This window comes from Mobula hypostoma, chromosome 18, assembly GCF_963921235.1.
Source record: "Mobula hypostoma chromosome 18, sMobHyp1.1, whole genome shotgun sequence".
In the NCBI taxonomy this organism is placed as follows: domain Eukaryota; kingdom Metazoa; phylum Chordata; class Chondrichthyes; order Myliobatiformes; family Myliobatidae; genus Mobula; species Mobula hypostoma.
Genome location: NC_086114.1, coordinates 21,943,564 through 21,970,994, shown reverse-complemented (window position 1 = coordinate 21,970,994; position 27,431 = coordinate 21,943,564). Strand labels below are relative to the sequence as shown.

Sequence of the window (27,431 nt, the reverse complement as noted above, 5' to 3'; positions counted from 1 at the left end):
CAAAATTGTGATTGATGCAGGAGGAAAAATATCACATGCCTTCTTTCTCCAGCAGATACAAACCTCATCTACCTAACCTTTCGTTGTAAGATTACCCATCTATTTCACACAATGGTCTAGTAAACTTTACCTGAAGTGTTTCAAATGCATGAGCATCCTTCCTTAAAAAAGATCAATGCTGTATACAATCAATACCATACATAACTGAAGAAAAACTTCCACTTTTTTATTCAGTTCCATTAATAGCAAAAAGCATTTTGTTAGTTTTCCTAATTGTATTCTAACCTTTTGCACAACACACAATAGGAAATCCAGATCACTCACTAATCTTTCACTATAAAAGTACTTCGTTAAACATTTTCATGCTCAAGTAAGCATTTTCCCACACTAAACCACATTTGCCACTCACATAACTTGTCTATTTTCCCTTATATGTAATCATAAAGAAAGCCCCCCACGTCTTTACTTCCTTAAGAAGTTAAGGAGGTTCCAGCTTTAACACTCTAACAAACTTCTATAGGTGTACCGTGAAGAGCATTCTAGTTTGTCGCATGGCATGGAGGGGCCACTGCACAGAATTGGGAAAAGCTTGCAGAGGGTTGCAAACTCAGTCAGCTCCATCATGGGCACTAGCCTCCCCGGCAATGAGAACATCTTCAAAAGGCAATACCTCCAAGAGGCAGCATCCATTATGGGCACCCATCAGCCAGGCCATGGCGTCTTTTCATAACTACCATTAGGGAGGAGGAACAGAAGCCTGGATATAAACAAACAAACAAACACACACACACACACACACACACACACAGAGTCACATACTCTGTGACGGGAATAAAGAACCAGCAGAGATGGAAAACAGTTTGGAGTCCAGTATTGCTATACACTAATAATATTTATTAGTAACTACGCAATACTGTAATATAAATGTAGATAAATCAAACAGGTTAGCAATGATTATATACATAAGTAAGTATATCAGTAAGTGTGGAAATACATGTATGAAAAACCAAGCTTCTTTAAGTTTAGGGGTAAAAAGATACAGTCTTACGATGATGAGTAAAGTTCAGTTCAGTTCAGTTCGTGGTATTGAGTTGAATAGTGATGGAGAGAGAAAGAGGGAGAGATTTGAGTCTTCAGGTGAGCTGACACCGTCGATCTTCTCGTTGTCCTTCGAAATCCTTTAAAAGTCACCGACTGTGACTTTAACAAAGGGGACTGGTTTTCTGTGGTGGAGCTATCCCCCAGGCGAGGGTGGACACATGGACAACTCCCCACCAGTCAACCCCTTTCCTTTCCACTGCAAGAGCGATGGATCGATCCGCCTGATCGATCCTCCAAAACCCACTTTTCTGCAGGCACAACAATGCTCATTCAGTGTCCAAAATATGTGTCTGAGGTCTATCATCTGACCTCCTACTTTATCTTCTCGTACTGAGCATCAACTGTCATTCAAATCACTCCTCCTTCCTCTCTCTGTGAAGAAATGCAAGCAGGCAAAAGTCCTTGCGAAGTCTCAACAACCTGCCGAAAATCATTACATCGAGTGTCCATTAAATAACACCGCCTTTGGTCATCATAGCAACTTACGAGCTGCTTGGTGCTGTCTCTCTCCAACTCAGCAGAAATCCAAAAGTTAACCAGTTCTTTCTCGTTCCTTAAAGTGACAGTCCAACAGTTAGTCTTCGTCTCTCTCTCTCTCTTTTCAAAACAACATGTTGGTGTTAAATAACTCTCTCTCTCTCTTTTCAAAAAGCACAGTTCATAGGGGTAATTCAGGACCCCGTCACAACACACACACACACACACACACACACACACACACACCACACACACACACACACATTTTAGGAGCAACTTCTTCCCCTCCACCATCAGATTTCTGAATGGACAATGAACTCATGACCACTACTTCAACATTTTCCCCTCTCTTTTTGCACTATTTAATTTATTTTTTTAATATACTCTGTTACATACCCCGTAACTGGGTTGCCAAACCAGCAGAAATGGATCACTCAGTTGGAGTCTGGAGTACTAGAACTAAGAAAGTTTTATTAAAGAAATAAGCAACACAGTAATCGAAAGGATAATAAATGCAACAGTTCGGCAATGATAACCACTCATGTGCACAGAATTAAGATAACAGCATCAATCAAGCTCTATCGTTGTCTAGGGGTAAATGACCAAATTTCAAAGTGACTCAAAGTTCAGTTCGCAGTAATCGTTGCCATGGCGATGGACAACGTGGGGGAAGAGAGAGATAGAACAGGAACAACATCATTCAGAACGGCTTTACTCACAGACCGGCGAGATTGCTCACAAGCAACTTTTGGGCGGGTCCTTGGTGATGTCACCTGAGGTCACCGACTGTGACCCCTCCTCCAGATGTGGTCGATCCTCTGCAGTGAACCCGGCACCCAGGCAAGGGCGGACACACACCGGGTTCCCGCTGATTGTACCTTTCCACCCTGGTCGTTGTCTGGTACTTCTCACCCACTCGTGAGAGGCGCACCGCTTCCAGGGTCTCGTTACCTCGGGTGGCGTGTGTGTGTATCTTAGCGAACCTGTCCCTTTTTATCCCCCTGCTGGGGTATCGCCTGTCCATCACTTCAAACAGTTCAAGGTTCAAAGGGGGGAGCCGCTCCAGACAGCTCTCTCTCTCCCACGTCCCTTCATTACACATCTCCAGACGCTGCTCCATTGTTCCTTATCTCTCCTTCCCCTGAGGGCAGGTGGCAGACCAACTGCTGATGCCACTGATGCTAGCCCAGGCCAGCAAACATCTTAATTTTATGTGTATTCTCGTCACAACTCATTGTAATTTATAGCTATTAGAATCATGTATTGCAATGTACTGCTACATATATTAAACCTGATTCTGAATCCGATACACTGATATTCAGGAACATGAAGCTGCTCACTCTTTCCTCCATTGACCTTTCAATGATGGCTCGTACGTGTCCTCTCAACTTCCCCTTCCTGAAGTCCACAACGAATTCCTTTGTCTTACTGATGTTGAGTACAAGATTGTTGTTGTGGCACAACTCAACCAAATTATCTACCTCCCACCTCCTCGTCACCATCTGAGATTCTGTGGTGTCATCTGTGAACTTACAGATGGGCATTTGAGCTGTACCTAGTCATGAGTGTAGAGAGAGTAGAGCAGATGGCTTAGCACACATTCTTGAGGTGTGCTTGTGTTGATCTTAAAAGAAATTCTAGGAAGGATCATACAGCAACACTGAAAATACAGAATAGGGACTGAGAAAGTTTCTCTTGTCTAATTTTGTACTCCTGTCATAATACACAAGTTCAGGGAAATAAAGTTAGGGAGAGATGTCAGTAATTACTTATTTTGACATAGGGTGGCCAACAACTGAGACACAGGGTTGTGGCAAACCATTATAGGCGCATGCAAAATAATTAACTGAAACAGTGATGTGATGCCAGCTATTATTCGTTTCAATTGTACATACACAGCAATACGATGCAGTCCTTCATAAAGGTCAATAGAAATAAAAACATCAGTAATTTCGTCTGTCAATTTTACAAGTATAGTTACATTCAGTGGCCACTTTATTAGGTACCTCTTGTACCTAACCAAGTGGATACTGGGTGTATGTTCATGGTCTTCTGCTGCGGCAGCCATTTCAAGTTTCGACATGGTGTGCATTCATAGCACTCTTCTGCACACCACTGTTGTAACGCGTGGCTATCTGAGCTACTGTCACCTCCCTGTCAGCTTGAACCAGTTTGGCCATTCTCCTCCGTCCTCTTTCAGTAACAGGGCATTTTCACCCACAGAACTGCCGCTCAGATTTTTTTTTTGCTTTTCGCACCATTCTCTGCCAACTCTACAGACTGTGCATAAAAATCCCAGGAGTTCAGCAGTTTCCGAGATACTCAAACCACCCCATCTGGCACCAACAATTATTCCGGGTCAAAGTCGCTAAGATCACATTTCTACCCCATTTTGATATTTAATCTGAACAACCACTGAACCTCTTGACCATGCCTGCATGCTTTTACACACTGAGTTGCTGCCACATGATTGACTCATTAGATATTTGCATTAAAGAGTAAGTGTATAGGGTTACCTAACAAAGTGGCCACTGAATGTATATTCAATACTTGCAAATACCTGAATACGTAAAGTCATCTTCTTCCTCATGTTGATACACTTGTTCTTTAACATAGTTTTTGCGGTAAATGCGTCCATCGATATTAATGAGTGTCGGCCGAAGAACTTCCATTGTAATGCTTCCTCACCCGAAAGGTACAGCTGGCAGTAAGTGAAATATTGTACTGTTCTGTTGATCAATAAAAAAGACTGGTATCAAATCAGAAACCTAAAAAACATTCACATTAAAAGATACTGAATCCTCAGTAATAAGCCCATTTATTGCACAAGGCAAGCAGTTGTCAGACTAGTAAGCCAGAGGCTTGGACTAACAACCAACAATATAGAGCCTCTGAGTTCAAATCCTGCCACGGTAACTGCTGAATTTAAATTCAATTAACAACCCATAGCTTGGAATTTGGAAGTACAATAATGCAAAATCTACTGCAGTATTGCAAAAGAACTACAGTATCCGGTTCAGGATGAGGTTTTCCGTTCCAGGGCATCTCAAATGTCCTCTTTCTTTAAGGATCGTGGTTTCCCTTCTGCTGTCATTAATGATGTCCTCACCCGCATCTCCTCCATTTCCCGCACTTCGGCTCTCACCCCATCCTCCCGCCACCACAACAGGGACAGAGTTCCCCTTGTCCTCACCTACCACCCCACTAGCCTCCGGATCCAGCACATTATCCTCTGCAACTTCCGCCACCTTCAACGGGACCCCACCACTAAGCACATCTTTCCCTCTCCGCCTTCCGCAGGGATCGGTCCCTCCCCACTGATCTCCCACCTGGCACATCCCTGTAAGTGCAAGTGCTACACCTGTCCCTACACCTCCTCTCTTGCCACCATTCAGGGCCCCAAACAGTACTTCCAAGTGAGGCAACACTTCACTTGTGAGTCTGTTGGGGTCATCTATTGCATCCGGTGCTCCCGGTGCGGCCTCCTCTACATCGGTGAAACCCGACGCAGATTAGGGGACCGCTTCATCGAGCACCTCTGCTCCATCCGCCAAAACAGACAGGATCTCCCAGTAGCCACCCACTTCAACTCTGCTTCCCACTCCCATTCAGATATGTCCATACATGGCCTCCTCTACTGCCATGAGGCTAAACTCAGGTTGGAGGAGCTACACCTCATATACCGTCTAGGTAGTCTCCAGCCCCTTGGTATGAACATAGAATTCTCCAACTTCCGGTAATTCCCTCCCCCTCCCTTCCCTTATCCCTATGTCACTCTGCCCCCTCCCCCAGCTGCCTATCACCTCCCTCATGGTTCTGCCTCCTTCTACTACCCATTGTGTTTTCCCCTATTCTTTCTTCACCTTTCCTGCCTATCACCTCCCTGCTTCCCCTCCCTCACCCCTTTATCTTTCCCCTTACTGGTTTTTCACCTGGAACCTACCAGCCTTCTCCTTCCCACCCTCCCCCCCACCTTCTTTATAGGGCCTCTGCCCCTTCCCCCTACAGTCCTGACGAAGGGTTCCGGCCCAAAACGTCGACCGATCTTTTCCACGGATGCTGCCCGACCTGCTGAGTTCCTCCAGCGTGTTGTGAGTGTTCCGGTTCACTAATGCTTTTAGGGAGGAATTTCACTATCTTTAATGTGTTCTGTCTTAAATGTGATTTCAGATCCACCCCAATGTGGTTCACTCATAAATGTCCTCTGAAGTGGGCTAGCAATTAGCACAATTGACCAGACACAATGGGCTACCTGGTGCTAGACACAGCAAAGTCTCTCCCAGCCCTTCCAAAACACCCCTTGTAAACATCTTGACTGGAATATAAACTGGCAGAGCAACAACCTGACAAATCATGCACACAGAAACAATATCCATCACCGTGAGCATTGATTCTCTCCATTACCAGCACACAGCGACTTCAGTATGTACCATCTACAAAATGCAGTAGTCACTCGCCCAGGACAGTCTACCGGGCCATCACAAACCTTCCACCGCAACCACCAAGAAGGACGAGAGCAGCAGGTACTGTACCTGAAAACACCGCTACACTATGGAGTGTTTCTACAAATATGTTTCCACCACGATATACTAGTATAGCAAATTAATACATTTTAAATTAATGTTTAATAGTCTTACATTAAAATGCAGCAATAATGGTCCACTCCAAAAGAAAATTCATCCCGGCTTTGGTGTCGTAAAGACGACCCTTCTGCCGTAAAGCGTACCGCCTAGTTGTCCTGTTTTCTCCAAGAAAGGCGGGCGGGTGTCGTGAGATTGGACCTTATCCCATAAAGTGTGACGGATTACGGCTGTGTGTCGTCCGCCTGTCTTCCTGCTCCCTTCGAGAATGGGGAGCGTGGGTGTCGTGACGACGGACCTTACACCGCAAAGTGTAACTGCGGTGCGGTTTACGGCAGTGTGTCGGCGATGGCCGCCTCAGCGTCGTCTTCGTCGTCCTCGGCGGCGGGTGGGGGTTTCCATGTGTCCGAGCTGTCGCCGCCGCGGAAGGTGCTCTTTACATCGCCCAAGGGAGCGGGCGAGCTGCTGGAAGGTGAGAGTAGGGGCCTGGTTCAATCCACGTGTTCCTCCTTCCACAGACACCCCTGACCCGCTGATCAACTCCAGCGTCTTCTCAGGTCTCCAGTTGTACTTTGCTGGTCGATCTGTCTTCATTCTCTCGCCATATCTAAAGGCATCCACATCTCCGTCCCTGTCACAACTAGCACCGGGCTGTATTTACTTCGCACCTCAGTTGTTGATATACACTCTCTCCTGCAGGAGATGTGCCTGGGGGTTTAAAAACTTTGACCCTGTTTTCACTCCCCTGCATCTCTCATTCCTCTCCAGTATTCCGAATGACTGTTGCACAAGAGACGGCAGGTAATTGGAATCCAGAGCCCAAAAAAAACAACAAACTGCTTTAGGATCTTAGTGGATCAAGGTAGCATCTATGGAGGTCGACGTTTCGGGTCGATTCGCGTCATCCTGACAGCTGAAATGTTGCGTATATCAGATTCTAACACTATCATTGGCAAACAGTTCTTAAACTTTGATTATAAAAAGATTAGCAATCTTCTTTGAAATTAGTGAAATCAGAAGGGGAAAGGTGGAGATGGGACTGGCAGGTAAGGTTAATGAATTGGAATCGGTTTATTCTTGTCAGATGAAAATGTGTTGTATAATGTGCGTCCAAATCTGCACAGTGCATTGAGGGTAGAACAAGCTGAACCAATAACGAAGCAGAGTAAAGTGTTAATATCTATAGACAATGTGCAAGATCATAACGAGGTAGGATAGAGATGTCAAAAGTCCTATTTATCATACTAGGGAACTATTTAATAGTCTAATAAGTGGGTTAGAAGCTATCCTTGAGTTTGGTGACACATGATTTTGTACCTTCTGTCCTATGGAAGAGGGGGAAAGAGATAATACACCGGGTGGGTGGGGTCTTTGATTATGCTGGCTGCTTTACTGAGGCAGTGAGTATAGATCGAGTCCATGGAGGGAAGGCTGGTTTCTGTGATATGCTGAAATATGTCCAGAACCCTCTGCATTTTCTTGTGCAGAGTAGTTGTCATACCAAGCCATTATGCTTCTAGATAGGCTGCTTTCTATGGTGCATTGATAAAAAATCGTTGAGCCCTCAGGAACATGCCAAATTTCTTTAGTGTCCTGAAGAAGCAGAGGCACTGGTGAGCTTTCTTGGCTATGGTGTCTATGAGTTTGGAGCAGGACTGGCTCTTGGTGATGCTTACTCCTAGGAACTTAAAACTCTCAACCTCAGCACTATTTACGCAGACAGGAGAATGTGCAGTGCTCCCTTTCTTGATCAATGACCAGATCTTTTGTTTTGCTGACATTGAGGGACAGGTTGTTGTCTTGACACCATGCGACTAAGTTCTCTAGCTCCTTCCTGTACTCCGAATCATCCTTATTTGAGATACGGCCCATTACAGTGGTATCCGCAAACTTGTAGATGGACTTGGAGCAGAATCTGGCCACACAGTCATGAGTGTACAGGGGACTGAGGATGCAACCTTGTGGAGCACCAGTGTTTAGAATAATCCTGGTGGAGGTGTTGTTGCCTATCTTTAGTAATTGGGGTATGTTACTGACGAAGTCAAAAATGCATTTGCAGAGGGAGGCATTGACTCTATGTCCTGGAATTTGGTGACAAGTTTGCCTGAAATTATAATGTTGAAGGCAGAGTTATAGTCAATAAATAATAATATGACACAGGAGCTTTACTGTCCGGATACTCCTGAGATGGATGTAGCCTCAGGGAGATGGCATCTGCCATAGACTTGTTTTGGTGGTAGTTGAGTTACAGTAGGTCAAAGCTGCCTGGAAGACTGGAGCCAGTGTGTTTCAGGACTAGTCTCTCAAAGCACTTCATGGCGAGTTGTAATGAAGACGAACACTTCAAAATATCAGAGCAACTGAAGTTCAAGAGTAAAAGGGAGACTAGGGATAGAGTAAGTTCCCTTAGTGGCTAGGGACAGAGTAGGTCTTGAGCCACAAGAGATAGGTGAGATTTTTAATGATCACCACAGAGAAAATCATGGTTGCTCAAGAGATAAGGGAAGCAAGTGGGGATGTTTTGGAGAATAGTCAGGGAGGTGGTAGTTGCAGCCATACAGTGCATTAAAGTTGATAAATCCCCAGGGCCTGAAGTGCATCCTTGGACTTTGTAGGAGGCTAGAGAGAAAGTAGTGAAGGCCCTTGTGGAGATATTTATTTCATCATTAGCCACTGCTGAAGTGTCTGAAGAGTGGAAGGTGGTTAATGTTATTCTGTTATTTATAAAAGGTCGTAAGAACAAGCCAGGGAACTACAGGCAGGCCAGCTTGACATCAGTGGTGGAGAAGTTACTGGAGAGGGTTCTGTGTAGGACTTGTATTGTGATTGTACTATGATTAGTTGCCAGGACTAGAGGGCCTGAGTTATGGGCAGAGTCAGATGATAGATCTTGGAACATAGGAGAATGAGAGGCAATCTTATAGAAATGTTTAAAATGATGAGAGGCATATATACTGTGGAAGATAAGTCTTTCTCCCAGGGTAGAGAAGTTCAAAACTAGGCAGCACAGATTTAGAATGAGAGGGGAAAGATTTAAAAGGGACCGGAGGGCTAACTTTTCCACACAGGTTGGTGAGTATATGTAACGATCTGCCAGAAGAAATAGTTGAGGCAGGTACAATAGTATCATTTAAAAAGCACTTAGATAGGTACATAGAGCGGCGAGGCTTGGAGGAATATGGTCTGAATGCAGGAAATTGGGACTAGCTGGGCAGGCTACATGGACCCATTGGGTTGATAAGCCTGTATCTGCTGCTTTGCTCTATGATTAAGAGGAGGAATTTTCTTATTAACCCCTTCTGTCTCTGCTTAAAATCATCAACTTTATAACCAAACTTTTGATTACCACAGTCTGAAGCTTAAGTGCATTATTTCTGGGTGGACTGTATGCTATCAACCCATAAAGCTTCCCATTGTTGTAAAATAACTTAGTTGAGGAATGAAGTGAGAAATAATTTAAAAAAATACAAGTGGGGTGATTTTCAGTATAATGCATGTGTTGTTTAAATACTCTGGACTGGATTTTAAGCACTTTGTTTCTGCTTTTACAGATGCCACAGAGAGATTCCTGTGTGAAGCAGTTTTCAGTTATCAAGTGGCACACACGTTAAGGCAGGTAAAACGAGGTAAGCAACGAGTGCAAAAACGAGTGCAACTATGGAATTGCAGTACAAAGAGCAAGAACAGTACACTACATATTCTGAAGAAAATAATCTGATGCTACAGCCGTAAGTTTTGTTTTAGACAAAATATCCTTGTTATTGAAACTTACCCCATGACTTAATTTATACCACACTTTCTATTCTCACTTCACAAGTTCCATATAGTTTGAAAATGAGTTTGAAACTTCTGAGTACCTAGAAAATATCCACAAACTCACTCATTGATAAAGTGGCGGTAGGACTGCATCTTTCTCGTGAAATGATAGTAGGATTCTCTGGAAAAAATTAGTGGATTTAAGATTGGCTTTGAAGAGGTAACTCAAGCATATTGATATATTAAGCTGAGAGATTTATCCCGACATCCAGCCTCTGTCAGCAGAATGATGTTGCCTGATGGGAACCACTTTGAAACTATAAATAAAACATTTCTGTATCATGAAATTACAAATGAAACATTTCTCTAATGAACGTTGATTTCTCTAACTTCTGGTTATTACTCCTTGCCTCACTTTTTACTCCCCTACTCCTTTCTCATTTTCCATTCTGGTTCTCCTCTCATCTCTTCTCTACTCCTGACCTGCCCATTACCTTCCTCTGGTTCACCTCCTTCCCTTTATTCCATGGTCTACTGTCCACTCCTATGAGATTCCTTCTTCAGGCCTTTACCTCTTTCACCTATCCTCTCCCAGCATCTTACTTCATCCTGCCTTCTCACTCACCTGGTCTCACCTATCACCTTGTACTCCTCTCACTACATTATTCTTACTTCAGCCCCTTTCCTTCTTTTCCATTCCCGATGAAGTGTCTCAGCTCGAAATGTCAACTGTTCATTTCCCTCCAAAGATGCTCCCTTACCTGCTGAGTTTCTCCAGGATTTGATGTGTGTCACTCTAATTGTAATGTAATTTTCTTCCCCACTTAGAACAGCAGTGCTCACGGATGGAGAAGCTTGCCAGTTTGGTTGATGAATTGGAGGCAGATGAATGGCGCTATAAACCAATTGATCAGCTGCTGGGATTTACGCCTTCCTCTGGATAAGACTTCCACTTCTTCATGGTGTTTATTTCATAGCTGAAAGCTTTATGCTTCCTGGCAGATTAAAACTGGGAGAAATACCGACATTACATCTGTAAAATACTACACGTGTTTTGAATATTGTTTTTATTAGACATACTGTACATGGAATTCTACGTTCAAATAGATATATTTGAAATGATTTTTTTCATGACACACGGAACTGCATGTTAAACTGTGTAATAAATTTTGGCCTTACTTTTACAGACTAATTTCTTGGTCTTAATGCCTTTTAAAATTAAATACAACAGTAGTAGAGTGAAGATTTTGAATACAAACTTGACAAAAAATGTATAATCTGAGCTGACATTCTATTAAGTTATCAAGGAAAGCCATCTTCGAAACTAAGGCCGTCTGGACTCCGTTAGCCTTATCAGCAACTCCAGGCTACTCAGTGATGGAAAAGGTTCTAGAAACAATAACCAGAAGCAAGATTGGAAAAGATGTGGATTGATTAGAGAAAGCTAGTAGGGATTTGTTAAAGGCAAGCTCTCTCTAACTTGATAGTTTTGTATTTTCTCCATTGATAGAATTGGCCCAATTAAGAGGAAACAGTAATGGAATGTTAATTAGACTGGAGAAAAGTACACAGTATAGTTCCCCAGAAGTCAGTTCCATACAGCACAGAGTCGGACACTTTGGTGCAACTGGTCCATACTAACCAAAATTCCCACCTAAGTTAGTCCCATTTGGTTGTTCAGAGCACAATTTCCAAATTTGTATGGAACACAATTTGGAAGACAGGATACTATGAATATTGATACATCTGGTAAAGCTGCTGCTACAGCTCCAGGGAACCAAGTTAAATCTAACATCCAGTATTGTCTGTATTGAGCAATCCATATGGGTTGATAAGTTGAACACATCCACTTCTGCAGAAAAAAAAATGAAAAGTACTTTTGTAATTTGTGAGAGATTGAAGTGTTGGTTTGAGTGAGCTCCATAGGTGTCCTTATACTTTGAAAGTTGGCATAAAATACAGCATGCAATTATTTTTTTATTTAGAGGTACAGAACAGTAACAGGCCCTTCTGGCCCAGTGAGCCCGCACCAGCCAATTACACCTATGTAGTCAATTAACCTACTAACTTGTACTACTTTGGAGTGTGGGAAGAAACCAGAGCACCCAGAGGAAACCCACATGGTCACGGGGAGAACGCACAAACTCCTTACAGACAGTGGTGGAAACTGAACCCAGGTCGCAAGAGCTGTAATAGCGCTACGCTAACCACTGTTCTACTGTGCCTCCCCGATCAGGGAAACAAGTGGGTATGTTGACCATAATTGCAAGAGGGCTTGCTTAAATTCTAGTTCAGTGAGTTCTGCTGGATTGATAAAACCACTGTGGGAACCACAACCTTTTACCGCAAATAGGACAGGAGGTACCTGACAGAGTGGACACTGGAAAGATCGTGAGGTATTTCTGCAGGGCTTCTGTGTGCGCCCAATGCATGGACACAAGGTTCTTCATACCATCCTGAATAATACTTCTCAACATCGTACAGTCATTGGCTGGGGATTCCCAAGATTTAGTGGGGATCTTGCAATCTTCTCCAAAGAGGCTTTGATTACATCCTTGAATCTTTTCCTCTGTCTACCTGGTAATCTCCTCCCATGAACAGATAAGTTAATCTGTGTTTCAGACAGGTGAGCAGTATGACCTATCCAATGGAACCAAATGAGTACGCTAGGGCCTCAATCTTGGGAATTTACAATGCTCATTACCTGCAAAATAAAGGCACTTTACCTACCTGCACCTGATGTACAACATTGTCCACAGAAGGTACAGTACTGTGCAAAAGTCTTAGGCACACACACAGGGTGCTTAGGACTTTCTCCACAATACTGTAATTTTATGTATTGCACTGTACTTCCGCAAAATTAAAATTCATGACATATGTGAGTGACGATAAACCTGATTTTGATTATGGATCTCTATTGTGGATGGAGAACGGGAAGGGGGCATAGGGGAGGGGGAATCATGATTGGGAAAAGAGGAAGGGACAGGGGAGGAAACAGGAAACACCAGAGAGGCATTAATGATCAATAAACCAATTGTTCAGAATCAAATGACCTTGCCTGGTGTCTCATGGCTGTGTGTCTGCACCCATGACATCCCCTGCCCATGGCATTTCTTCTGTGCCACCTGTCCCATACCACTCCTATGGTGTTCCACCCTCACCATTCTCAACATTCTTTGCTCTGCTCCATGTTGACAACTACAGTACTGTGCAAGTCTTAGGCACCTTTAGCTATACATATGTACCTAATACTTTGGCACAGTACTGTAGATAAGTTGCTTGGACCAGATGGACTATAGTCACAGGTTCTCAAAGAGGTAGCTGAAGAGATTGTGTAGGCATCAGTAATGAGTTTTCAAGGATCAATAGATTCTGGAGGACTGGAAAATTGCAAATGTCACTCCAGTCTTCAAGAAGGAAGAAAGGAAACTACAGGCTAGTTAGCCTGACCTCCATGATTGGGAGATTGTTGAGGATGAGGTTTCAGGATACTTGGAGGCACATGATAAAATAGGCTAAAATCAGCATGGTTTCCTTAAGAGAAAATCTTCCCTGCCAAATCTGTTGCAATTCTTTGAGGAAATAACAAGCAGAATTGACAAAGGAGAATTGGTGGATGTAATGTACTTGGATTTTCAGAAGGCCTTTGACAAGGTGCCACACATGAGGCTGCTTAACAAGAACCCAGGATATTACAAGAAAGATACTAGTATGGATAAGAAAGATACTAGTATGGATAGAGTATTGGCTGGTTGGCAGGAAGCAGAGAGTGAGAATAAAGGGAGCCTTTTCTGATCGGCTGCCAGTGACTAGTGGTGTTCTACAGGGTCGGCATTGGGACCTCTTCTTTTTACATTGCAAGTCACTGATTTAGATGACGGAATTAATGGCTTTGTAGCCAAGTTTGTGGATGATATGAAGATAGTAAGATCACGCCTACGGTCATGATCGAAAAGCTACAGAACCTAGGCCTATGTACCTCACTCTGCAACTGAATCCTCGACTTCCTAACCGGATGATCACAATCTGTGCAGATTGGTGATAATATCTCCACTTCAATGACTATCAACACTGGTGCACCACAGGGATGTGTGCTTCACCCACCACTCTACTCTCTCTACACCCATAACTGTGTGGCTAGGCATAGTTCAAATGCCATCTATAAATTTGCTGATGATGCAACCATTGTTGGCAAAATTTCAGATGGTGACATAAGGATGTACAGGAGCGAGATATACCAGTTGGTTAAGTGGTGTCGCAGGAACAACCTCACACTCAACGTCAGCAAGACCAAAGAGCTGATTGTGGACTTCAGAAAAGGTAAGACGAGGTAACATAAACCAATCCTCATAGAGGAATCAGAACTGTAGAGAGTGAGCAATTTTGTTCCTACACGTCAATATCTCTGGATACCTAATCTGTACGCAACATATTGATTCAACTATAAAGAAGGCAAGTCAGTGGCTATATTAGGAATTTCAAGAGATTTGGTTTCTCAACTAAAATTGGTGAAAATTTCTACAAATGTACTGTGGAGAACATTCTGACTGGCTCCATCACCATCTGATATGGGGCAGGGGGTCTACTGCACAGGATTGAAGTAAGTTGCAGAAACTTGTAAAATTAGTCAGGCCTAATTTTGGGACAATTTACAATGACCAATCAATCTGCTACCCCACGCCTTTGGACTGTGGGGGAAATCAGGGAAATCGGAGCACCGGAGGAAACCCAACGCAGTCATGGGGAGAATGTACAAACTCCTTACAGGCAGTGACAGTCCTCCCTATTATGGCTGTGCCAGCATTTTGACAGAAGAATCCAATTAACCCCTGTCCTCACTCAATCCTCAAACTCCAGTAATTACTTCATTAAAGTATTTGCCCATTTCCCTCTCTAATATTACAATTTACTTTGCTTCCATCAACTGTCCCCCCCAGAGCATTTCAGTTCAGGGTTTCCATGTGTTATCTGGTTCTTTTGCAAATCACCCTAGATCTGTGTCTTCTTGTTACTACCCCTGTTGCTATTTCTTTTTCTATTTACTCTATCAAAAATGTTTAGATTTTGAACATCATTCAAATCTCTTTCTAAATGTCAACAGCCAATCTCTTTTTTGAATGTGTCTCTTCTGCAGTTCTCATCCCTGAGACTATTCTAGTAAATCCGTATGCACACTTTCTGGTTTCGATTGACATTCCAGCGAGTAGTACCTACAACTGTGCTGAGGCCTTATCAGGCAGGGATTGATAAAAGTCTCCTTCCTATTGTACTCTCTACATCGCTCAATAAAGACCAAGGATTCCATATTCTTTGTGGAGTCTGTGGAGACCAGCCCTTTTTTGTATGTCAGTCCAGACATCCCACCCTGCAAAAACTCATTTCAGGGAGGTAGCACCATCAATTTCTGGGAGAGGTGGGATGTCTGCAATAGAGTAGTTCCTTAGTAGCTAGCCAGCTAGTTTAAATAACGTTAGCTATGCTAATGAATGAATGACACCTGTTAAACTCACCTCAACATATTTTTTACGGTCTTAACCCACCATGGGCAATAGAAAAGTCACTGTTGCAAACAGTGCAGCAAGCAACAGTCATTATTTTTTACCCCTATTAGGCAGGGGTACACTTTAGTGTAGTCAGGGATGACAGACGTTTTATATTTTCTTTTTTTGGAACACTCTGTCATGGCGCTCTCCCTCTCTCACTCTCAAAAAAAATTGATTTCTGGGATATTGTATATAATTTGTGGACATCAGGAAGCCACTATCAATATGCGGGAGACTCCCGGAACTTCTGGGAGAGATGGAATGTCTGTCAGTTCTTCTCTGTGTGTAGCTTTTCATCGATTTCATTGTATTTCTTTATTCTACTGCGAATGCTCGCAAGAAAATGAATCTCAGAGTAGTATAAGGTGACATGTACTGTACATACTTAGATAATAAATTTATTTTGAAAGTTAAACTTTATTCCTTTGAATAAAAAATATTTCCGATGAAGAGAAAGCATAACCAAATTTGAACCAATTTGTTCAAAAATAATGTAAAGGAAACACGCAACCAGAATTGGAAAGCTGAAATTAACATCCTTCAAAACCTGTTGAAACTAAAAGGAAAATTTAAAATTTTCAGAACAAAGATCGATATATCTTTTGTTAGGTAATAATATTTAGGGTTATGGAACTAAGCTGGATAATGAAGGTAAAATACAATCAGAATCATACAACAGGCTCAAAGGACTAAGTGGCCACAATTGTGAGCAAATGAATGCAGAGACAAAGGTATTTGTCACAGTACAGATTTATTTCTATAGAAGAGCAAAATAAGTTACAACTGATTTCAGCCCCTGCATAAAGTACAATGTATATACAACTATAAATAATTCCCAAATCATTAATTTAACACATTTGTTTATTTGTTCCATTAGAAGTGACTAGTGCACATGTACAAACTTGGTTCATGCGTCATGTTGCCTCTCCTTTCAGTTGTCTCAGTCTCTGACCGAATCCAGTGTATTGTAGCTTACACAGCAGGGTGCTGCCCAAGAGACCTCAGGGGCTTTTGATCCAGTTCATGAAAAAGTTCAGAAGGAGGGTGCTCATAGGCTGTGAGTATTTTCAGCACTGATGCTGGCTAATCAAAATCCAGTCTTAAGACAAATTTCAAAGATTTTTTTTTAGTAATCGTCTATCGCTAAATTAAGTGAGAAGACAAAAAAGGAAAATAAATAATTTAAAAATATAACAGTTTTTGGCCAACAAATCTAGATCAACTATATCCTTTGCATAAAAAACTGTTCTTTCATTTCTTTCCTTTAAATATTTTTGTTGAAGACACCACTTCTTTATTCTACCAGTGTTTCTATAATCACAGATGGGCACAAAATGCCTATCGCAAGTTACAATATTTTGATCCAATCTTTACACAGCTGGCAAAGAACGTATAACTTAAAAGGAAATAGAAGCTGTTTGCCTTTGGCAACAGAGTGTTTCCAAATTGAAGTTGGTTAATTTGCAGATGGAGCTCAGTAACAATGGAGTCTTGAACAGCGACAGACTGCCTGATCTATGATTTACCAGTACGTTTCTAAATGGGAAGGGCAGATACTCAGTTTCAGACCAGGGTGATTCAGTAACAGGAGACAAAAACTACAGACTCTCAAAATCTAAAACAAACTCAGCAAATGTTGGAATTACTCCAGCAGGTCAAGCATCATTAGTGGAAAGGAAAAGTTTCCCCACATTTGTTGCTTGACCCATTGACTGCTTCCAGCATTTTCTGTTTCTGTTCTGAGTAACCTCCTCAGTGACTTGGCTTGGAGGCTTTTCAGTGTGCTAATCTTTTTTCCTCTGTATGTCAGATACTTCACCTAGATAAAAGGAATGACAGTAAATGAATTATGGAGTCTACTGGACATACCTGGTCTCTGGTTATTCCTGGAGCAGGCTGTCCTATCCGGGTAGAGAAGCCTGAACTTCTGAAAGTCTGGTACAGCTCGGTGTGCTCATTTTCTGGGCTTTCTGATAAAGATCTACATCTCCAAAGTACCGGGCACGATACAGTAATCCCTCTTCTGTAGAAAAAGAAATAAACTTAGTCGAGAGAGAATATCTATTTTTGTAATCCATTATAAATTGGGAACTATAAATATACTTCTATCTATATATTGAGATCATAAAAAGGTGCTGAAATTACATATATTCAGAAGCCACTTTATCAAGTACGCCTGCTCATTAATACAAATAGCTAATCAGCCGACCATGTGGCAGCAGTTCACTGCATGAAAGCATGCTGACATGGTCAGGAGGTTCGGTTGTTCTTCAGACCAAACATCAGAATGGGGAAGAAATCAAATCTAAGTGACTTTGACTGTGGAATGATTGTTGGTGCCAGGCGGGCTGCTTTGAGTATTTCAGAAACTGCTGATCTCCTGGGATTTTCATGCACAACAGTCTCTGGAATTTACAGAGAATGGTGTGAAAAACAAAAAAAAGAGATCAGCAGACCTGTAGGCGAAAATGCCTTGATAATGGGAGAGGTTAGAGGAGAATAGCCTGACTGGTTCAAGCTGACAAGAAGGCTTCAGTAACTCAAATAACCATGTGTTACAACAGTGATTTGCAGAAGAGCATCTTGAACACATAACATGGTGACCTTGGTTTACTGAGGATGCCTTTACATGCACCATGTAGAATGGTGTACAAGAAAAAGATCTGAAATACATGGGACTACTATGCCAAAGATGGATCAGTATTAAAATTAACTGATTGTACAAGAATGGCAAATAAACAGGATTAAGTGCAAAGATCACAGAGGGGGGATCCCAACCTCAACCTCACCATAAAACCTGCAAACAAAGGGGGCGCTGTTGCAGTTGAACTAGCTTCTATCTCGCCGAGGCCAGAAGGCAACTCTCACAGACCTCTTCTTACTTACCCCTTGAAAAGGACCCCACTCAGGACCATCAGAAATTGTCTCCAACACCAACATTAACCTCATCAACTCTGGAGAACTCCCATCCACTGCCACCAAACTCAATTTCCTTAAACCAAACTGCTCGTTTCCAACTTCTACCCAACATCCACAAACCTGATGGTCTAGGTAGGCCTATTGTCTCTGCCTGCTCCTGCCCCACAGAACTCACTGTCTCCATTCTATTCTCCTTGGTTTAGACCCTTCCCACCTACATCCGTGGCACTTCACATGCTATCAATCTCCTCAACAACTTTCAACTCTCTGGCCCTGACCACCTCATTTTCTCCATGGATGTCCGGTTCCTATACACTTCTATCCCCCAAAAAGAAAGCCTTAAAGCTCTCTGCTTTCTTTTCAACAAAAGATCCAACCAGTTCCCCTCTACCACCACCGATCTCCATCTGGCAGAACTAGGCCAATGGCTAAGCCTAACTAAGCCTGTCTTTTCATTGGCTACGTAGAACAGTCCATGTTCCAAGCCTTTACTGGTAATGCTCCCCAACATTTCCTGTGCCATATACACAAAATGCTGGAGGAACTCAGCAGGTCAGACAGCATCTATGGAAAAGAGTACACAGTTGACATTTCGGGCCGAGACCGTCCTTCAGGACTGGAAAAGATGGGGAGAAACTGGGGCGGGGAGAAAGAAGTACAAGGTGGCAGGTGATAGGTGAACAGGGAGAGGGGGAGGGCTGAAGTAAAAAGCTGGGAAATTGATTGGTGAAAGAGATAAAGGGCTGAAGAAGGAGGAATCTGATAGGAGAGGACAGAAAACCATGGAAGAAAGGTTAGGAGGAGGAGCACCACAGGGAGGTGATGGGCAAGTAAGGAGATAAGGTGAGAGAGGGAAGCAGGAACAGGGAATGCTTGAGGAGAGGAGGGGGCAATTTCTGGAAGTTCAAGAAATCAATGTTCATGCTATCAGGTTGGAGTCTACCCAGATGGAATATAAGGTGTCACTCCTCCAGCCTGAGTGTGGCCTCATCAGGGCTTTAGAGACCATGAACTTCCTGTGCTACACTGACAACTGCATTGGTGCTGCTTCATGCACCCATGCTGAGCTCGTCAATTTCATCAACTTTGCCTCTAACCTACACCCTGACCTTAAACTTATTTGGTTCATTTCTGACATCTCTCCACCTGTGGAGACAAACTGTCTTTTATAAACCTAATGATCCCCATGGCTATCTTGACTATATCTCTTCCCACCCTGTCACCTGTAAAAATGCTATTCTTTTTTCTCAGTTCCTTTGCCTCCACTGCATCTGTTTCCAGGATAAGGTCTTCCTTTCCAGGACATCAGAAATGTCCTCCTACTTCAAAAAATGGAGGTTCCCTTCCTGCACCAATGATGCTGCCCACACCTGCATCTCCCCATTTCCCAGACACCTGCACTCACTCCATCTTCCCACTGCCTACAGGATTAGAGCTCCTCTTGTCCTCACCTGCCACCCCATGAGCCTCCACATCCAAAACACTATTCTCCGCAACTTCTACCACCTTCAACAAGAAGAACCTACAACTAAACACATCTTTACCTATCCACTACTCTCTGCTTTCTGCAGGGATTGCTCCTCCATGATTCCCTTGTCCATTTGCCCCTCCCTTCTAATCTCTCCCCTGGCACATATTTCTGCAAGTGGCAGAAATGCTACAACTGCCCATTCATTTCCTCTCCTACCTCCATTCAGGGCCCCAAGGCGAGGCAACATTTCATCTGCGAATCTGTTGGGGTTGTCTATTATATCCAGCACTCCCAATGGGGCCTCCTCTACATTGGTGAGACCGACGTAAAATAGGGGACTCTTTGTCGAGTACCTCCACTCAATCCGCCAAAAGTGGTATTTCCTGGTGGCCAACCATTTTAATTCCTATCCCCATCCCCATGACCTCTTCTTTTGCAACATGAGGCCACTCTCAGGGTGGAGTCTCGGTAACCTCCAACCTGATGGCATGAGTAGCGATTTCTCCTTCCGGTAATTTATTTGTTCCCTCCCCCTTCCCTCTTCTTCTATTCCCCACCCTGGCCTCTTACCTCTTCTCCTATTCCCCACCCTGGCTTCTTACCTCTTCTCCTCACTTGCTTATCACCTCCCCCTGGTGCCCCTCCTCTTCCCTTTCTCCCACGGTCCACACTCCTCTCCTATCAAATTCCTTCTTCTCCTGCTCTTTACTTTTCCTATCTACCTGGCTTCATCTACCACCTTCTAACTAATCCTTCTTCCCCTCCCCCCACCTTTTTATTTGGCATCTTCCCTCTTTGTTTCCAGACCTGAAGAAGGGTCTCGGCCTAAAACATTGACCTGCTGAGTCCCTCCAGCATTTTGTGTGTATTGCTCAGGATTAATTGCAGGAAGGTAGTTGCTACAACAAAGGTGCGCAACAGTTGGTGTGGCCTTGATTACAAGAGGAGTACAAGTCAAACCTGTGGAACAAGTTATAGCTCTTTAAATAGTGATATGGAAATTTTATTGTCTATCAAAATTGGTAAATGTAACCTTCATTTAGACAAAGAAACTGCAGATTTGGAACCTGGAACAAAAACTATAATGCTGAGAAAAACTCAGGGTGTCAGTGTTTCGGGTCAAGACCCTACATGAGGCAGAAAGGGGAGAGGAAAGATTGCCTATATAAAGCAGTACAACATGGTGTGGGATAAAGGCCAGTAGGTGTCCAATGTTCACAACCCTGGATTAAAAGCTACCCATGCAGAATATAAGATGTTCACCTCCATTTAACCTTTCAACTAAAGTATGACATCACCCTGAATTAGGCAGTTCCAAACACTGGAGTGGGTCTGACACATCTTGAAGCATTAATGGCCCGACTCAGGAGAAATAATCCCAGCCACGAGCTCAAAAACATCATCCTTGCTTGGTACACCTTCCCTGCACCTTCTTCTCTCCACCCTCCTCCCATCCTAAAGTTGAACTCCCCTATCACTCCTCTTATCCCATCTACCTCCACTGTTACTCACTCTGTTGTTTCTCCTTCCAGCAGTTATTCCGCAAGTTTGCAATGAAGTCCTCTTCTACGTTCCGTTCCACCAGCTTCAAGTTCTGTCCTGTATATTCTTCTGCAAACTTATCTGTCACAAAATAACTCACTCCCAATACTTCTGTTTTCCGTCTGTAAATGTGACCAACAGACCTGGAAACAAATAATATCTTGAGATTAGAATACTTTTATAGATGTCAAAAGTGTTATTACTACTAACAGGTCACAGTACATACAAATGTTCTCATTTGGATTGGTGATTACAACATTTTCTTCTTTTCACAAACAAGGGAAAATCTGCAGATGCTGGAAATCTGAGCCACACACAAAAACTGCTGGAAGAACTCAACAGGCCAGGCAGCATCTATGGAAAAAAGTATAGTCGAGGTTCTTCTTCTTTGTGCTTTTTTGTTTGCAATCTCCTTTTGAGAATTTGATATCCATCTCAAGATTTATGATAAGCGATTGCATTTTATGATTGGAAACACAAGAGATTCTGCAGATGCTCGAAATCCAGAGAACACCCTCAAAAAATGCTGCATGAACTCAGAAGGTCAGGCAGTATCTATGGGAAGGAATAAACAGTCTATATTTTGGGCTGAGACCCTTCATCAGGACTTACAGTACATACAGTAGTTTATGAAGGTATGTTGGACATCTTTTATATCATCTCCACTCAGTCCCAATAAATTTGGGCATCAATGGGTGTGAACTCACTTTAGCCTACCATTAATTGGAATACCCTGCTGGTAGTTATGTGCATACCTCAGTAGAACTTTATAATGTGGCTTAAAAGGAGCAGAGAGAGAAGACATTTTTTAATCAAACCTATTTTGTCGGGTGGAATTAGTCAATCTTCCTGTAAGGATGCAGGAAATCAAAAGCAAAGTGTGCTTTGGGTGGGGGAAGGGGTCTAAGAACCCAACTGGGCACATTTGACAAGCTGAAACATTCAAGTCATTCATCCACTTGCCATTGTTGCCAGATGCAAGGGTGCTCATGAGGAGATTTTTTTGCTCCATTTTAAATAGCTTGTTCTCCTTTCACAGTCTCCTTCCCATTAATATTGATCACAAGGACTGTTAAATATAATTCGTTTTCACAATTTAATTAAAACTTTCAAAGTAGCATATGGCCACTTTGATCACTTTATACTATGGTAAACTTTGCTTTTTTGTTCTAATTGTGCTCTGTTTTTTAAAAAATATGTACAATTTATGTTACACGGGAGAAACATGTTTTTTTAAAATGGTAGTTTATACACTCTTATCCAGATACAACCCCATGACATGAACTCAGGATTTACTTACGGTCTGTGGCTCAGACTGTATGGCGGGCTTGACACCATCATTTGACTGATCACAGAAACAATGACCAGGATTAAAATCGGCATTAATTGCACAAAAAGTGCCAACCCACCCTGGAAAAAAATAAACAAAATTACAATTGAATCGATTTTGTGGCATTTATATAGTAATAAATGTTGTATGTAAAGTCTGCACCGCAATGTTTCCACATGGTATCCAGAAATCTATCAAAAGTTTGGCGGCATGAAATGTTAAATCTCTGTTTCAATGAATGGTGCTTGACTTACTGAGCATATATAATATTTTCTCCTTTTACTATCCATGGTAATTGCTTGGAACATTTCTAATAACATACTCAGAGGCCACTTATATAGGCACAGGAGCGCAGCCTGGGTTCTGCACACCACTGCTGTAACATGTGGTTATTTGGGTTACAGCTGCCTTCCTGTCAGCTTGAACCAGTCTGTCATCTCTCACTAACAAGGCATTTTTGCTGCTCACTGGATGGTTGTTGGTTTTCACAGATTTCTTTGTAAACTCCAGTGACTGCTGTGCGTGAAAATCCCAGGAGTTCAGCAATTCTGAGATACTCAAATCACCCCATCTGGCACCAACAATCATTCCATGGTCAAAGTCACTTGGATCACATTTCTTCCCCATTCTGATGTTTAGTCTGAACAACAACTGAACCTCCTACTTTTATGCCTTGAGTTGCTGCCACATGATTGGCTGATTAGATACTTGCATTAGTGTACAAGCTTACTTAATAAAGTGGCTGCTGAATATATAGTATTCTGGCAGTTCCAACTGGAACCCCAACATAATTTATTTTATTCATTTGTCAGGATATGGAAGTCACTGTGGAGACAAACAATTATTGGAATTACTAAGTGAGTTTGATATGACTGAGTGGCTCACTGAACTGTTCCTCTTCCTGAGGGTGGTTAAGAGTCAAACACATCTGTGTGGGACTAGATTCATATGTAGCTCATGCCAAGTACTGTTTTCTTTCAAAAAAGAGCATGAGTGAAATAATTAAAGGAAACAAATAAAACCATAATTCCTGTGACGTGTGAAGATTCTTCTAAAATTCACGTTTCAGGATCTGAACATCTTGTTTAAGACTAGCATTTATTGCCTCTAACTGAACTATGTGGTCTACCACCATTTACGATGCTATTTAAGAATCAACTATTTGGGGCAGGTCTCGAGTGGGTAAGAATGGCAAACTTCTCCCCTCTGACAACATCGGTAATGGGATTTTAAGGTAATTCAGTGGTTTATATGGACATCATTATTAAATCTGGTTGTTGTTTTCTCCAATATCATGCAAATTCTGTTCCCAAAACCAACTTGGTCTCCAAATTGTTAGTCTGGGCCACTGGATTATTTGTTCAATAACTCTAACTGCTTGTCCATGACCATACTGCCAAGAAACATCCAGTCAAGAGGGAATGCTGTTGTGAGATTTACCTACACTTTAATAATTAAAACCCAGACTTTGCAATATGTAGATAAGTGTACTACCATTGTACAGCATTACTCATTTGGTGACCCAACGCCTCTCAGATTAGATCATATTTATATGGGTATTATCCACCCAGGGGATGGGTCACTGAACACAGGTTGCTCATCGTTTTGAGGACATGGTAGTGCAGCTGGGGTATCTACTTAAGCCACCATAGTCCTTATGGTATTTTATTGGTGGCACCAGGTTGGGAAATGCAGATTCTTAAGCCCAATAATAGATCTCCATGTACAGTGTAAAAACAAAGCAATGAAGTGCAGTCAAAGGCTTTTTAAGAAATAAAAGTACAGATCACATTAAACAAATGCATTTTGACACATGCTCTGTTCACCTAAATCCACAACAAACGGAATCCCCTTTTAGGCAAACCATTTAATTCTGTCCATCATTTAGGTCAGAACATTGTTAAACGCTGCTGGTAAATGCAAAAGTTACTCATCACTGCCAAGTAAGGTAGGAACTTGTTTGATAATTGAAAAATTGAAAATATTCTAGAAGGATTGTAATTGCAACTCAATAATCCTTACAATGGCAATACATGCCAAATAGCAGAAACAGCTTTACCACATGACAGGTGAGAAGTATAATTGTCATCTACAAGTTATAACTTAGCTTCTGCCTTATTATTTCTGATACAGAATATTTATATTAAAATTGTAGTTAAGTCCTTTAAGTTTTAAATACACAGAGCTGATGGAGATGATGGCATATGGTGATGTAGTGCAGTCTGCTCCATCACCTTCTGGACTCAGAGTAAATAGCCCACTTTGTCTCTCCTAAATTGAATGGGGGATTTGCCTCTCTACGGAGGAAGGAAAAGAGCCAGGAAAAGGATGCAATGATACGTATAGGTTGCATAATGTGGGATTTCATTGCCTTAACTTAATAGCCAGTCTTTCCTGAATAGTGGTCCAAAGACTAAAGACAAAAACATCTATGTCTGGCGTTTAATCAAATTCCAAGGCAACACACAGTAAACAAATTCTGTGGACAATACAGCTATTTAAAATTATGAGTTCAAACATAAAAGCATTGGTCAGGGAGCTAATGTGGGCATGAATTTAAAAGAATGAAGAGAGAGGCGAGAAGTATAATTCTGTTTATGCAGAGAATTGTTGGCACTCAGAAGTAGTGGTGGGGTCAAAATCTGTCTAAGGAGATAGGATGAAAATGGGATTTAAAGCTATATTTCAATGGCATGGCATGGGACTGTGTGAACAGCTCTCACAGGCACAAAAAGATGAGTGGCTGCATCATTCTACAGTTCTATATACTCACATCACCATGCTGTTCTCGTCGCTCGGGTCTGTGGTACGTGTAACGCATTCGCCCATTACTATATACATGAACATTACCTGGGGGTGGGGATTGGGAGGGGTGGATGGAAAAATATTAATTACAATATGAAGAGGACATTCAGCCTCCCAAGATGTGCAGTGAGATTAGAGTGATTATTCCTCTATTAATAAAATTAAAGCATAATTAACGTATATTTATATTAGATACAAATGAAGAAGCATCCCTACTTCTGATCCTGTTTTATTAGAGACTGGACCGCTAGTTGAATGGCATCTCCTCTCACAGGGTTATGGCTTGACTTTCAGCAATGCAGTTATAGAATCTATTTTGCTTGTTAAAGTCACGCTGCAGAAAATGATGCTGCTGTTCCTTTAGGGCACATTCAAGGCAATTTAATCCTACTCAAAATATTCAAAACAGGTGTCATGAAAAGTGCCTCATTCTGTTAAATATCAACCCTTCCCCTACCAATTTTTTCAAAATTTGCATGATTTCTATCATATAACCACTGCCAAGGAGTGAGGAGAAAGACCAGGACAGGAAGGACACATAGGAGAGAAACAGTACAACAGATTGTCTTACACAACTATAGTTCAAAGTAATCACTGTAAAAGCTGCTTTGAGTACTTTGCAGAGACTTAAAAGGTGCTGTATACATGCAAGTTTTTAAGCTTTACGACAAAACAGAACAGCATCAAAGACATTAGGTCAAAGAATCATAGAACATTACAGCACAGAAACTAGACCCTCAGCCAATTAGTCCATACCAAACTATTATTCTGCCTAGTCCCACTGACCCACACCCAGACCACAGCCCTTTACACCCCCTCCCCATCCATGTACATATCTAAATTTCTCTTAAATGTTGAAATTGAATCTTCATCCACCAGTTCCACTGGCAGCTCGTTCCAAGTAATTCAGGTATCCTCATTTTAAATAACCTTTCATGCTCTTCCAGTAGTGCCAGGTAATGAAACATACCTAGCTTTGCCAGCCAGTGACAGCATCAAGGAATCATACTTCAGATACAGCAAAACCCTGGTCCATCCACCCAACCATATTTCAGAATCATAATCAGGTCTATCATCACTGACATATGACGTGAAATTTTTTGTTCCATATAAACGTGTCCATGAAAGCTCCTTCAATCATAAAACAACAGCTACTCTTTTATTTTCCACTCTGCAAGTCCCCAGGCTTCCTAAGGTCACAAAGCCAACTCGATGCCAATCAGCACAAGGACAGGTTCAGACTAAATCCCTGCATTCCCTAGAAACCAATGTAAGACTACTCAAAATTCAATTCAGGTATGGCCCCTTGAGAAGTAGAAAATATTCATGAGTTGAGGCTCAAAGTTAGATGCATAGAGGCCAGAAGAAGTGATGGGAATGAAATAAGGAGATTGTGAAATAAAGAGACAAAGACTCTATATTTATTAAGAAGAGGCTAATTATTTTGAATGCAGGAAAAAATAACTGGAATTGAATACTAAAGCCTGGTCAACTCTAAAATAAAGTAACACCTGAAAAACAAACCAAAATACTGACAGAAGTAGGACCTACAATTCAATATGTGGAATTACTATACTGACAACTGCATTGCTTCCTGACTGTATGAAACATCAATTTTATCACCTTCATTACTTTCACCCCATCCTCAAACTCGTGGACTATTTCTGACACTTTTCTGAAATTTTCTGTCTCAATCTCAGGAGACAAACTGCCCACTGATATTTACTATAAACCTGCTGATTCCCACAGCTACCTAGACAACACCTCTTCCCACTCTATCTCTTTTCCCCTGTTTCTCCATCTCTGCCATAAATGCTCTCAAGATGAGACCTTCCCTTCCAGAACATTTGAAATGTCCTCCTGTTGTAGGAAACTTGGCTTTCCTTTTACTGTGATCAATGGACCCC

The 27,431-nt window shown here is 42.1% G+C and overlaps 3 protein-coding genes across 7 annotated transcripts in view; 1 reads left to right on the top strand and 2 right to left on the bottom strand.

The window, feature by feature from the left end:
- ascc1 (activating signal cointegrator 1 complex subunit 1) overlaps positions 1–6,317 on the bottom strand; it is a 90,675-nt gene extending 84,358 nt beyond the window's left edge. Inside the window, exons 1-2 of one of the 4 annotated variants that reach the window (XM_063070569.1) lie at positions 6,216–6,317; positions 4,139–4,307 (exon numbers count right to left, since the gene is read on the bottom strand). In XM_063070569.1, coding sequence (XP_062926639.1) covers positions 4,139–4,250 — 112 coding nt within the window. In that variant the 5' untranslated portion in view covers positions 4,251–4,307; positions 6,216–6,317. The other 3 variants (XM_063070571.1, XM_063070570.1, XM_063070572.1) reach the window with 3 other exon arrangements.
- Positions 6,318–6,426: 109 nt separating this feature from the next.
- Positions 6,427–11,123, top strand: anapc16 (anaphase promoting complex subunit 16). Its single transcript, XM_063070573.1, has 3 exons — positions 6,427–6,630; positions 9,710–9,784; positions 10,743–11,123. Exons 1-3 carry the CDS (start codon positions 6,507–6,509, stop codon positions 10,856–10,858), a joined length of 315 nt encoding a protein of 104 aa, XP_062926643.1. The 5' UTR covers positions 6,427–6,506; the 3' UTR covers positions 10,859–11,123.
- A 5,072-nt stretch (positions 11,124–16,195) lies between these two features.
- The window catches only part of dnajb12a (DnaJ heat shock protein family (Hsp40) member B12a), a 48,398-nt gene continuing 37,162 nt past the window's right edge, over positions 16,196–27,431 (bottom strand). Inside the window, exons 5-9 of one of the 2 annotated variants that reach the window (XM_063070567.1) lie at positions 25,493–25,569; positions 22,690–22,799; positions 21,360–21,532; positions 17,327–17,480; positions 16,196–16,556 (exon numbers count right to left, since the gene is read on the bottom strand). In XM_063070567.1, the coding sequence (XP_062926637.1) occupies positions 17,359–17,480; positions 21,360–21,532; positions 22,690–22,799; positions 25,493–25,569 (482 nt within the window). In that variant the 3' untranslated portion in view covers positions 16,196–16,556; positions 17,327–17,358. Of the gene's footprint in view, positions 16,601–17,326; positions 17,481–21,359; positions 21,533–22,689; positions 22,800–25,492; positions 25,570–27,431 lie in introns of both variants that reach the window. The other variant, XM_063070566.1, reaches the window with a different exon arrangement.

Bases quoted from the DNA above. Each gene is read 5' to 3' on its own strand.
- anapc16 (XM_063070573.1), top strand. From the start codon at position 6,507: ATGGCCGCCTCAGCGTCGTCTTCGTCGTCCTCGGCGGCGGGTGGGGGT. The intron at 6,631-9,709 runs GTGAGAGTAGGG...CTGCTTTTACAG, and splicing joins AGCGGGCGAGCTGCTGGAAG to ATGCCACAGAGAGATTCCTG. The intron at 9,785-10,742 runs GTAAGCAACGAG...TTCCCCACTTAG, and splicing joins GTTAAGGCAGGTAAAACGAG to AACAGCAGTGCTCACGGATG.